At 46.0% G+C, this 13050-nt stretch overlaps 1 protein-coding gene across 1 annotated transcript in view; it reads right to left on the bottom strand.

The window, feature by feature from the left end:
• Positions 1-12572, bottom strand: part of LOC140306756 (uncharacterized) — a 38911-nt gene extending 26339 nt beyond the window's left edge. The window contains exons 1-4 of the mRNA XM_072385347.1: positions 12410-12572; positions 12048-12252; positions 11598-11719; positions 11465-11555 (exon numbers count right to left, since the gene is read on the bottom strand). Coding sequence (XP_072241448.1) covers positions 11465-11555; positions 11598-11719; positions 12048-12252; positions 12410-12572 — 581 coding nt within the window. The remainder of the gene's footprint in view (positions 1-11464; positions 11556-11597; positions 11720-12047; positions 12253-12409) is intronic.
• Positions 12573-13050: the final 478 nt, after the last annotated feature.

Raw genomic sequence — 13050 nt, 5'->3', positions numbered from 1 at the left:
TCCCTCATAACTAAATGTGAGCCTGGTCCCTCATAACTAAACGTGAGCCTGGTCCCTCATAACTAAACGTGAGCCTGGTCCCTCATAACTAAACGTGCGTGAGCCTGGTCCCTCATAACTAAATGTGAGCCTGGTCCCTCATAACTAAACGTGAGCCTGGTCCCTCATAACTAAACGTGAGCCTGGTCCCTCATAACTAAACGTGAGCCTGGTCCCTCATAACTAAACATGAGCCTGGTCCCTCATAACTAAATGTGAGCCTGGTCCCTCATAACTAAACGTGAGCCTGGTCCCTCATAACTAAACGTGAGCCTGGTCCCTTATAACTAAACGTGAGCCTGGTCCCTCATAACTAAACGTGAGCCTGGTCCCTCATAACTAAACGTGAGCCTGGTCCCTCATAACTAAACGTGCGTGAGCCTGGTCCCTCATAACTAAACGTGAGCCTGGTCCCTCATAACTAAACGTGAGCCTGGTCCCTCATAACTAAACGTGAGCCTGGTCCCTCATAACTAAACGTGAGCCTGGTCCCTCATAACTAAACGTACGTGAGCCTGGTCCCTCATAACTAAACGTGAGCCTGGTCCCTCATAACTAAACGTGAGCCTGGTCCCTCATAACTAAACGTGAGCCTGGTCCCTTATAACTAAACGTGAGCCTGGTCCCTCATAACTAAACGTGAGCCTGGTCCCTCATAACTAAACGTGCGTGAGCCTGGTCCCTCATAACTAAACGTGCGTGAGCCTGGTCCCTCATAACTAAACATGAGCCTGGTCCCTCATAACTAAATGTGAGCCTGGTCCCTCATAACTAAACGTGAGCCTGGTCCCTCATAACTAAACGTGAGCCTGGTCCCTCATAACTAAACGTGAGCCTGGTCCCTCATGACTAAACGTGAGCCTGGTCCCTCATAACTAAACGTGAGCCTGGTCCCTCATAACTAAATGTGCGTGAGCCTGGTCCCTCATAACTAAACGTGAGCCTGGTCCCTCATAACTAAACGTACGTGAGCCTGGTCCCTCATAACTAAACGTGAGCCTGGTCCCTCATAACTAAACGTGAGCCTGGTCCCTCATAACTAAACGTGAGCCTGGTCCCTCATAACTAAACGTGAGCCTGGTCCCTCATAACTAAACGTGAGCCTGGTCCCTCATAACTAAACGTGAGCCTGGTCCCTCATGACTAAACGTGAGCCTGGTCCCTCATAACTAAACGTACGTGAGCCTGGTCCCTCATAACTAAACGTGAGCCTGGTCCCTCATAACTAAACGTGAGCCTGGTCCCTCATAACTAAACGTGAGCCTGGTCCCTCATAACTAAACGTGAGCCTGGTCCCTCATAACTAAACGTGAGCCTGGTCCCTCATAACTAAACGTGAGCCTGGTCCCTCATAACTAAACGTGAGCCTGGTCCCTCATAACTAAACGTGAGCCTGGTCCCTCATAACTAAACATGAGCCTGGTCCCTCATAACTAAACGTGAGCCTGGTCCCTCATAACTAAACGTGAGCCTGGTCCCTCATGACTAAACGTGCGTGAGCCTGGTCCCTCATGACTAAACGTGCGTGAGCCTGGTCCCTCATAACTAAACGTGAGCCTGGTCCCTCATAACTAAACGTGAGCCTGGTCCCTCATAACTAAACGTGAGCCTGGTCCCTCATAACTAAACGTGCGTGAGCCTGGTCCCTCATGACTAAACGTGAGCCTGGTCCCTCATAACTAAACGTGAGCCTGGTCCCTCATAACTAAACATGAGCCTGGTCCCTCATAACTAAACGTGAGCCTGGTCCCTCATAACTAAACGTGAGCCTGGTCCCTCATGACTAAACGTGCGTGAGCCTGGTCCCTCATGACTAAACGTGCGTGAGCCTGGTCCCTCATGACTAAACGTGCGTGAGCCTGGTCCCTCATGACTAAACGTGCGTGAGCCTGGTCCCTCATAACTAAACGTGCGTGAGCCTGGTCCCTCATAACTAAACGTGAGCCTGGTCCCTCATAACTAAACGTGAGCCTGGTCCCTCATAACTAAACGTGAGCCTGGTCCCTCATGACTAAACGTGAGCCTGGTCCCTCATAACTAAACATGAGCCTGGTCCCTCATGACTAAACGTGAGCCTGGTCCCTCATAACTAAACGTGAGCCTGGTCCCTCATGACTAAACGTGAGCCTGGTCCCTCATAACTAAACGTGAGCCTGGTCCCTCATGACTAAACGTGAGCCTGGTCCCTCATAACTAAACATGAGCCTGGTCCCTCATAACTAAACGTGAGCCTGGTCCCTCATGACTAAACGTGCGTGAGCCTGGTCCCTCATGACTAAACGTGCGTGAGCCTGGTCCCTCATGACTAAACGTGCGTGAGCCTGGTCCCTCATGACTAAACGTGCGTGAGCCTGGTCCCTCATAACTAAACGTGCGTGAGCCTGGTCCCTCATAACTAAACGTGAGCCTGGTCCCTCATAACTAAACGTGAGCCTGGTCCCTCATAACTAAACGTGAGCCTGGTCCCTCATGACTAAACGTGCGTGAGCCTGGTCCCTCATGACTAAACGTGCGTGAGCCTGGTCCCTCATGACTAAACGTGCGTGAGCCTGGTCCCTCATGACTAAACGTGCGTGAGCCTGGTCCCTCATAACTAAACGTGCGTGAGCCTGGTCCCTCATAACTAAACGTGAGCCTGGTCCCACATAACTAAACGTGAGCCTGGTCCCTCATGACTAAACGTGCGTGAGCCTGGTCCCTCATAACTAAACGTGAGCCTGGTCCCTCATAACTAAACGTGAGCCTGGTCCCTCATAACTAAACATGAGCCTGGTCCCTCATAACTAAACGTGAGCCTGGTCCCTCATGACTAAACGTGCGTGAGCCTGGTCCCTCATGACTAAACGTGCGTGAGCCTGGTCCCTCATGACTAAACGTGCGTGAGCCTGGTCCCTCATGACTAAACGTGCGTGAGCCTGGTCCCTCATGACTAAACGTGCGTGAGCCTGGTCCCTCATAACTAAACGTGCGTGAGCCTGGTCCCTCATAACTAAACGTGCGTGAGCCTGGTCCCTCATAACTAAACGTGAGCCTGGTCCCTCATAACTAAACGTGAGCCTGGTCCCTCATAACTAAACGTGAGCCTGGTCCCTCATAACTAAACGTGCGTGAGCCTGGTCCCTCATAACTAAACGTGCGTGAGCCTGGTCCCTCATAACTAAACGTGCGTGAGCCTGGTCCCTCATAACTAAACGTGCGTGAGCCTGGTCCCTCATAACTAAACGTGAGCCTGGTCCCTCATAACTAAACGTGAGCCTGGTCCCTCAAAACTAAACGTGCGTGAGCCTGGTCCCTCAAAACTAAACGTGCGTGAGCCTGGTCCCTCATAACTAAACGTGCGTGAGCCTGGTCCCTCATAACTAAATGTGAGCCTGGTCCCTCAAAACTAAACGTGCGTGAGCCTGGTCCCTCATAACTAAACGTGCGTGAGCCTGGTCCCTCATAACTAAATGTGAGCCTGGTCCCTCAAAACTAAACGTGCGTGAGCCTGGTCCCTCATAACTAAACGTGAGCCTGGTCCCTCATAACTAAACGTCCGTGAGCCTGGTCCCTCATAACTAAACGTGAGCCTGGTCCCTCATAACTAAACGTGCGTGAGCCTGGTCCCTCATAACTAAACGTGCGTGAGCCTGGTCCCTCATAACTAAATGTGAGCCTGGTCCCTCATAACTAAACGTGCGTGAGCCTGGTCCCTCATAACTAAATGTGAGCCTGGTCCCTCATAACTAAACGTGCGTGAGCCTGGTCCCTCATAACTAAACGTGCGTGAGCCTGGTCCCTCATAACTAAATGTGAGCCTGGTCCCTCATAACTAAACGTGCGTGAGCCTGGTCCCTCATAACTAAACGTGAGCCTGGTCCCTCATAACTAAACGTGCGTGAGCCTGGTCCCTCATAACTAAACGTGCGTGAGCCTGGTCCCTCATAACTAAATGTGAGCCTGGTCCCTCATAACTAAACGTGCGTGAGCCTGGTCCCTCATAACTAAATGTGAGCCTGGTCCCTCATAACTAAACGTGCGTGAGCCTGGTCCCTCATAACTAAACGTGAGCCTGGTCCCTCATAACTAAACGTGAGCCTGGTCCCTCATAACTAAACGTGCGTGAGCCTGGTCCCTCATAACTAAATGTGAGCCTGGTCCCTCATAACTAAACGTGAGCCTGGTCCCTCATAACTAAACGTGCGTGAGCCTGGTCCCTCATAACTAAACGTGCGTGAGCCTGGTCCCTCATAACTAAATGTGAGCCTGGTCCCTCATAACTAAATGTGAGCCTGGTCCCTCATAACTAAACGTGCGTGAGCCTGGTCCCTCATAACTAAACGTGCGTGAGCCTGGTCCCTCATAACTAAATGTGAGCCTGGTCCCTCATAACTAAACGTGCGTGAGCCTGGTCCCTCATAACTAAACGTGAGCCTGGTCCCTCATAACTAAACGTGCGTGAGCCTGGTCCCTCATAACTAAACGTGCGTGAGCCTGGTCCCTCATAACTAAACGTGCGTGAGCCTGGTCCCTCATAACTAAATGTGAGCCTGGTCCCTCATAACTAAACGTGAGCCTGGTCCCTCATAACTAAACGTGCGTGAGCCTGGTCCCTCATAACTAAACGTGCGTGAGCCTGGTCCCTCATAACTAAACGTGCGTGAGCCTGGTCCCTCATAACTAAACGTGCGTGAGCCTGGTCCCTCGGAGCCTTCCTGCTGGCAGCTGATCACAGAGCATCAGACACACAGGACGCAGGTCGCTGTAATCGAATCACTTCTCCTGCAACACAGCATCATAATAAACTGATGTTTGATCCTCAGTAATCACATCAGCCTTAATGAGCGGTGAAACGTGCACGCAGCACCGTGTCAGAGTAAAGTAAAGCAGAACGAAGGCCAGGAAACACACGACCAACGTTTGACACTAAATATGAAACATTTCTGATTATTTTTACTGTTTTCCAGTTGCTTCTCTCTGAGTTTTAACCTTATTTCATAAGACTTCCAGTCGTTAGACGGTCTAAAACCGAATTGTAAGGCGTTATGGAAGCAACAACACTTATATTTATACATATATAAACGTTTAATGAGTAGAAATGTTCTTGAATCTGATGTGAACCACTGTGACCATAAAAGACTAAACAGTTTCTGCTTTAATATTCTCATTTTCAGCTCATTTGTTAGGTTTCAGGTTTCAGTCTTTGCAGAATCCTCATTTATCCTTCATGTCACAGTCAAGAAAAGCTAAGTCTGGTTTTTCCTCACAGTCTCATGGTTTATTTGTTCATTCATAGCCACAGTTTTCATAGTCTGGTTTAGTATTTCGATTATCTGGCTCCTTTTTCTTGACAAAAAAAGGAGTAAATTCTGATAAAAGAAGGATGTTAAACTTGAGTTTTTCAGCTCTAACTTTGCGATGCTGAACAAATGTTGTCTTTAATGTTCAATAAAGAGTTTTCACAGTAAAGCTCCTCGCCACAGGACCAGATCACAGCCCTGAAGGAGATAAAATGGTGTTAAATAGACCTCTGGATATTACAGATGTTGGCTGGATGCAGAGAAACACTCAGGCCAGCTGCTCCGTGTTAAAATAACCTGTTTTTACTGTTTTCATCTTTATTTTCTTGCACTTCTGGCTCTAAACTGTACCAGTGGTCGTTAATATGAGATAATTAGATAATTACAACATGGCTGAAGCTATTTTTTCACCTCTAGCATCGATAAGATATACACAGGATGAATAATAAATCAATAAATAAATGTCGGGAAATAGCCACAGCAGCTGTGGATAAATGGCTGTTTGGTGTAATCTGTTCCTTTCTTTTCTTTTTCTTTTTCAACCATAAAACCGGCTGATATTTAAGATGCTTGATCCATTCACACCAACTCACACTGAGCAGCATTCAGGAATATTTTCTACCATCACATCTGGAACCAGGAAGCCGTTATATTCCTTCAAATGACCTCGGTTTGCTTTTTACAGACAGTTCCACAGTAAATGTGATGAAAAAGGTACCAAATAATTAAGGATAACAGGGATGAGGACGTCCTCTGCTTCCAAGTGTGTGTGGTTGACTGCAGGTGTGATTATCATGTGTGGTACTGGCTAATTCCTGGAATCGAATGACTTAAAATCTGCCAGCTGACCGTGTCTGAACAGGATTTTACCAGGATCTTTGTGGCGTCTCCCCCAGCTTCCTCCCCAGTATTTACCCCCTTTCCTTTCCTCTCTGATGCAGCCACTTTCCCACTTCCTGCTGCACACATTTCCCAGGATGCACCTCTACAACTTTCAGAGACGAGTGAGGACTTGTTGAGCCTGCAGTTCTGTGTGTTGAGAGAAGGTAGTAAGAACCGGTGCTGCGTTCAGGTCGCCCTGGGAATGTGGGGCTGATCCTGAGACACGTTTAAATTCAGAGACTCGTGCACAATCATGCAAAACCGTTACAAGGCTCACTCTCTGCAGAAGAAACCATAAAAACTACTCTACAGATTAATATCTCAGCTGTTTAAACGTTTGAGTCAGAGATGAACCAGAAACTCCTTTCCTTGCACTTTAGGTGCTGTTTCCATCCTGTTTTTAGTGGTTTCATGAGCCGGTCCACAGCCAGCCTCAGTTCCACGAGCGCAAACACACCAGGACTGTAGCTCTGAGGCAGTAAAACTTCAGCAAACCATGCAAAATGCTGATGGAAATAACAGCAAAGTGTGGAGAGACTCATTCCCCTGTCGACCAGCAGATCTCCAGCATGTAGGAGATACCTGCTAAATGTGTCACTGTTGCACAGTGCTGAGGTTCTGGAGGGTTTTTACTGTGTATCTGTCATTTATCTGTTCACACGTGCACAGATTCTGCAGCTCAGACCCAGAGAAAACTGTCACCATCAACATGAAACCACACAGAAGGATTTTCTGGGTGAAGCTTTCCCAGCAGGACGTCTGGTTTGTGTTTAACTGCCAGTAATCTGAGGAAAGCACAGGTTGCTGCAGGGTCTGTTTCTACATAAACTGGGGTGTTTTCCCAACATTAATCCTCCTTTTGGAAGACCTTTTAGGTCCAACAGGCAGCCGAACGCAACACTTTCACACGTTTATTTGGGACGATATGAGCAAATGAGACGAGGAGCCGTTCCTCTGAGTTCATCTCATGTCCAGTTTCACCATAAAAAAGGAAAAGAAACCCTAGATTTGAAATAATTTGTAAAAAAGACCTGTAAAAAGCCTGGTTAGGCTTAAAGCTGGAGTTTAAATGATGAATCACACCCCTACTCTCACTGTAAAACTCGTTTCTGGCTCATTTAAAGCATGAAAAAATGACGAAAAGTTTAAAACTCGGTGCTGTTTAGATGCAGTCCTGAAAATGTAGCTTCATTTAGACCAAATTCCATTTAATGTGCAAGTTTGATGTGAAATGTTGCTGCAGGGTCTGTTTCTACATAAACTGGGGTGTTTTCCCAACATTAATCCTCCTTTTTCACGTCCAAACTTCACCATCTCGTCTGTAATAACTGACTCAAGTTGTTTCTAAAGAGTAAAACTTTAGTTTATTTGGGACAATATGAGCAAATGAGACGAGGAGCCGTTCCTCTGAGTTCATCTCATGTCCAGTTTCACCATAAAAAAGGAAAAGAAGCATTGAATTAAGATTATTTGGGCTCTAGATTTGAAATAATTTGTAAAAAAGCCTGGTTAGGCTTACAGCTGGAGTTTAAATGATGAATCACACCCCTACTCTCACTGTAAAACTCCTTTCTGGCTCGTTTAAAGCATGAAAAAATGTCAAGAAGTTTAAAACTCGGTGCTGTTTAAATGCAGTAGCTTCATTTAGACCAAATTACATTTAAAGTGCAAGTTTGATGTGAAATGTTGCTGCAGGGTCTGTTTCTACATAAACTGGGGTGTTTTCCCAACATTAATCCTCCTTTTTCACGTCCAAACTTCACCATCTCGTCTGTAATAACTGGCTCAAGTTGTTTCTGAAGAGTAAAACTTTAGTTTATTTGGGACGATATGAGCAAATGAGACGAGGAGCCGTTCCTCTGAGTTCATCTCATGTCCAGTTTCACCATAAAAAAGGAAAAGAAGCTCTAGATTTGAAATAATTTGTAAAAAAGACCTGTAAAAAGCCTGGTTAGGCTTAAAGCTGGAGTTTAAATGATGAATCACACCCCTACTCTCACTGTAAAACTCCTTTCTGGCTCATTTAAAGCATGAAAAAATGTCAAGAAGTTTAAAACTCGGTGCTGTTTAGATGCAGTAGCTTCATTTAGACCAAATTACATTTAAAGTGCAAGTTTGATGTGAAATGTTGCTGCAGGGTCTGTTTCTACATAAACTGGGGTGTTTTCCCAACATTAATCCTCCTTTTTCACGTCCAAACTTCACCATCTCGTCTGTAATAACTGACTCAAGTTGTTTCTAAAGAGTAAAACTTTAGTTTATTTGGGACAATATGAGCAAATGAGACGAGGAGCCGTTCCTCTGAGTTCATTTCATGTCCAGTTTCACCATAAAAAAGGAAAAGAAACTCTAGATTTGAAATAATTTGTAAAAAAGACCTGTAAAAAGCCTGGTTAGGCTTAAAGCTGGAGTTTAAATGATGAATCACACCCCTACTCTCACTGTAAAACTCGTTTCTGGCTCATTTAAAGCATGAAAAAATGTCAAGAAGTTTAAAACTCGGTGCTGTTTAGATGCAGTAGCTTCATTTAGACCAAATTCCATTTAATGTGCAAGTTTGATGTGAAATGTTGCTGCAGGGTCTGTTTCTACATAAACTGGGGTGTTTTCCCAACATTAATCCTCCTTTTTCACGTCCAAACTTCACCATCTCGTCTGTAATAACTGACTCAAGTTGTTTCTGAAGAGTAAAACTTTAGTTTATTTGGGACGATATGAGCAAATGAGACGAGGAGCCGTTCCTCTGAGTTCATCTCATGTCCAGTTTCACCATAAAAAAGGAAAAGAAACTCTAGATTTGAAATAATTTGTAAAAAAGACCTGTAAAAAGCCTGGTTAGGCTTACAGCTGGAGTTTAAATGATGAATCACACCCCTACTCTCACTGTAAAACTCCTTTCTGGCTCGTTTAAAGCGTGAAAAAATGTCAAGAAGTTTAAAACTCGGTGCTGTTTAGATGCAGTAGCTTCATTTAGACCAAATTCCATTTAAAGTGCAAGTTTGATGTGAAATGTTGCTGCAGGGTCTGTTTCTACATAAACTGGGGTGTTTTCCCAACATTAATCCTCCTTTTTCACGTCCAAACTTCACCATCTCGTCTGTAATAACTGGCTCAAGTTGTTTCTAAAGAGTAAAACTTTAGTTTATTTGGGACAATATGAGCAAATGAGACGAGGAGCCGTTCCTCTGAGTTCATCTCATGTCCAGTTTCACCATAAAAAAGGAAAAGAAGCATTCAATTAAGATTATTTGGGCTCTAGATTTGAAATAATTTGTAAAAAAGCCTCGTTCGGCTTACAGCTGGAGTTTAAATGAGCAGGAATAGTCACACCCCTGCTGCTACTCTCACTGTAAAACTCCTTTCTGGCTCGTTTAAAGCATGAAAAAATGTCAAGAAGTTTAAAACTCGGTGCTGTTTAGATGCAGTCCTGAAAATGTAGCTTAATTTAGATCAAATTCCATTTAAAGTGCAAGTTTGATGTGAAATGTTGCTGCAGGGTCTGTTTCTACATAAACTGGGGTGTTTTCCCAACATTAATCCTCCTTTTTCACGTCCAAACTTCACCATCTCGTCTGTAATAACTGACTCAAGTTGTTTCTGAAGAGTAAAACTTTAGTTTATTTGGGACGATATGAGCAAATGAGACGAGGAGCCGTTCCTCTGAGTTCATCTCATGTCCAGTTTCACCATAAAAAAGGAAAAGAAACTCTAGATTTGAAATAATTTGTAAAAAAGACCTGTAAAAAGCCTGGTTAGGCTTAAAGCTGGAGTTTAAATGATGAATCACACCCCTACTCTCACTGTAAAACTCCTTTCTGGCTCATTTAAAGCGTGAAAAAATGTCAAGAAGTTTAAAACTCGGTGCTGTTTAAATGCAGTAGCTTCATTTAGACCAAATTACATTTAAAGTGCAAGTTTGATGTGAAATGTTGCTGCAGGGTCTGTTTCTACATAAACTGGGGTGTTTTCCCAACATTAATCCTCCTTTTTCACGTCCAAACTTCACCATCTCGTCTGTAATAACTGACTCAAGTTGTTTCTAAAGAGTAAAACTTTAGTTTATTTGGGACAATATGAGCAAATGAGACGAGGAGCCGTTCCTCTGAGTTCATCTCATGTCCAGTTTCACCATAAAAAAGCAAAAGAAACTCTAGATTTGAAATAATTTGTAAAAAAAGACCTGTAAAAAGCCTGGTTAGGCTTACAGCTGGAGTTTAAATGATGAATCACACCCCTACTCTCACTGTAAAACTCCTTTCTGGCTCGTTTAAAGCGTGAAAAAATGTCAAGAAGTTTAAAACTCGGTGCTGTTTAAAAGCAGTAGCTTCATTTAGACCAAATTACATTTAAAGTGCAAGTCCAGGGCTTATTTTTATGCTCTTTATGCTCTTTTTATTCATGTTTAATCTCAGGAACGTGTTGCAGGGATCCAGTTTATACCCATGCCGGATCTCCTCAGTACGCAGGTTTAGGTGCATTCACTTAGGTTAGGTTTAGGCATTAAAATCATCTTTAAAACAATGTTCCATCGGTTCAGCTGCAGCTCAAACATCTGGTGCCTTTTCCACATGAAAACAGGTCCAGTTTACATGTGTTCACACCTGCTGCAGCTCTATCTGCAGCTATGATAAATCACTTATATAAGAGTTTACTCGATTCTTTGATTCTGCCTCAGCCCCATCAGGAGCCTGCAGTACAAAAAAAAACAGGAAGTTGGACTGTTTTTGGACCTGAAATGTTCAAATGGGTCAAAGCAAATGTTCCTGTTTGTTTTAAGCTTAACTTAAAGTCTCTTTGCTCAGTTTAAAACGTCCAGCAAATGATTAACTCACCATTTAAGACTTAAAGTTCATCCTCTTTGGTTCCACAGATCCGTTTTAGTGGAGTTTATTAGTTTATTGCATTAAACTCACCTGGAAATGAGGCCCATGGCTCTTTAAACGTGTAACTGGATAAAGATTTACTAAAAATATGAGGAAAAATGAGGAAAATATTACCTTTGCTCACAAAGATGATGGAGGAAACGGAGCCAAACAGTTACAAGTTAAGGATAAGACCAGAAACAGGAATAAAATACAACTTTAATGGGACCAAGACTGTAAAATATGACACATGAATGCCAGCCTGGGGGAAAAAAGGGTTTTCTGAAGTGATTCTGGCAGGAGTCGAGGGTCCAGAGCCATAAAAAGACGTCGGTGAACCCTTAAAAAAGCCTTAAAACGATCCGGAAGCCGCTCCCGGAGCAGGTCGCTGTCTTTCATGACCTTTCACCCGAAGTGATGCTCAGCTCCCAGAAGATGAGGCATCCTGCGGTGTTAATGAGCAGCTCTTTGTGCCTGACACATGCACATTTCACTGGTGTACGCGCACATGTGGGAGATCTTTTTTAAGACGAACCGTCCTCCTGCCCGCTGCACCTCTCTTTTAATTGGCTGTCAAAAATAACCCGCCTCATCCTGCGGTTCCTCCTCGGAGCAGGAACCCAGGGGATGAAGCCGCCACGTGCGTGTGGTGAAGAACTGTGCGTGGGTCCGCGCGACCTCACTGCAGCAGTGTGGGCTGTTTTACCATCTTTATGTAAAACGCATGTGGGAGGGCAGCGGAGCAGAGTGGGGCCTCAGAAATGTGATGCAAGCGCGAGGCAGGCTGCAGAGAAGCGCCCCCCCACAGCACTCAGAGGGTCTGACTCCTTCTTCTTCTGCTGTTTCTGCAACAGCAGACAGAAAACAAAAGCGCGTGCACTCCTGTGGCGCTGCTGGGGAGAGAATGAGTTCATTTCCTCCTTCTTTTCAACTCCTCGGCAGCTGCAGAAAGTCTGAGGCGCCAGCAGGTGGCAAGAGCGCTCACCTCTGGCCGCGCAGCCAATCAGCGGCGGCGCAGCGCGCGGTGGGCGGGGCGTGGCCACGCGGAGCCGAGATAAAAAGTCCAGAGAGAAGAGGAGCAGGTCGGAGAAGAGGAGGAGAGAGCCGCCACCCTGAGTTTCTGTGCCCGGAAACTTCCTGGATATGGAGCTGTGTTCCCAGCGCGTTCAGAGGCGCGAGGCTTCCTCCGGCTGGGAGGGTTAGGACAAGGAAGGAAGTCAGCGCAGAGCACCCCCCCCGGCTGTAACTCTGAGAAGAGTTGCTGTAGTTTGAGCTTCCTGGTGTGAAGTGAAGCTTAGCGGAGCTGCTGCTGCCCAGAGGTGGCGCGCGGAAGACCCGAAGCCGCACTTCCTGTGTCTGCGCGCGGAGAGCTGTCAGCGGAAAGTTCAGCAGCTGCACAGGAGCTGTCACGATGGCTGGCAGCAGCTCGCGCCGCCTGAGCGCCGCGCCGGCCGCGCGCCAGCTCCGCCTGTGAGCCGCTATCAGAGAGGAAGCTGAGCGAGGCAGCCATGGATCCGCCGGAGGAGCAGCCCGCCCAGGACGGAGCGGAGGAGGTCGCCTCCACCTCGTCATCCTCAGCCTCCAACCCCGAGCTGCCCTGCGCGGCCCCGGCGCCCCGCTGCCAGCACAACAGCAGGACCTTCACCGGCCTGAGGCTCTTCAACAGGAGGTGAGTGTCAGACACGCGCACCGCGCCTTTCAGCGCCTTAAAATGCCCCAAAAGCACAGCAAAAGTCCCTCAGACTTACCTAAACACAGCGCGCGCGCACACAGCATCTTTCAGAACTGCACGAAAAAACTAATCTGAGCAAATATTATAAACAGGTGGAAACATTGTGGGATAAAATAGTTGAAATAACGTAAAAAAGAGCGGAGAGCTCTGAAATATCGACTGAAAGTTACAGAAAATACACAAATCTGAGGGTTACCACTGAAGAAGTGGTGCAGACCTCCTGGAAGTGGTGACATTTCCTCATGGAGCGCCTCTT

This window comes from Leuresthes tenuis, unplaced genomic scaffold (genome assembly GCF_036924035.1).
Source record: "Leuresthes tenuis unplaced genomic scaffold, fLeuTen1.0.hap1 SCAF_5, whole genome shotgun sequence".
NCBI classification, from domain to species: Eukaryota; Metazoa; Chordata; class Actinopteri; order Atheriniformes; family Atherinopsidae; genus Leuresthes; species Leuresthes tenuis.
The sequence above is the reverse complement of the archived record's forward strand: the minus strand, read 5'-3'. Positions and strand labels throughout refer to the sequence as shown.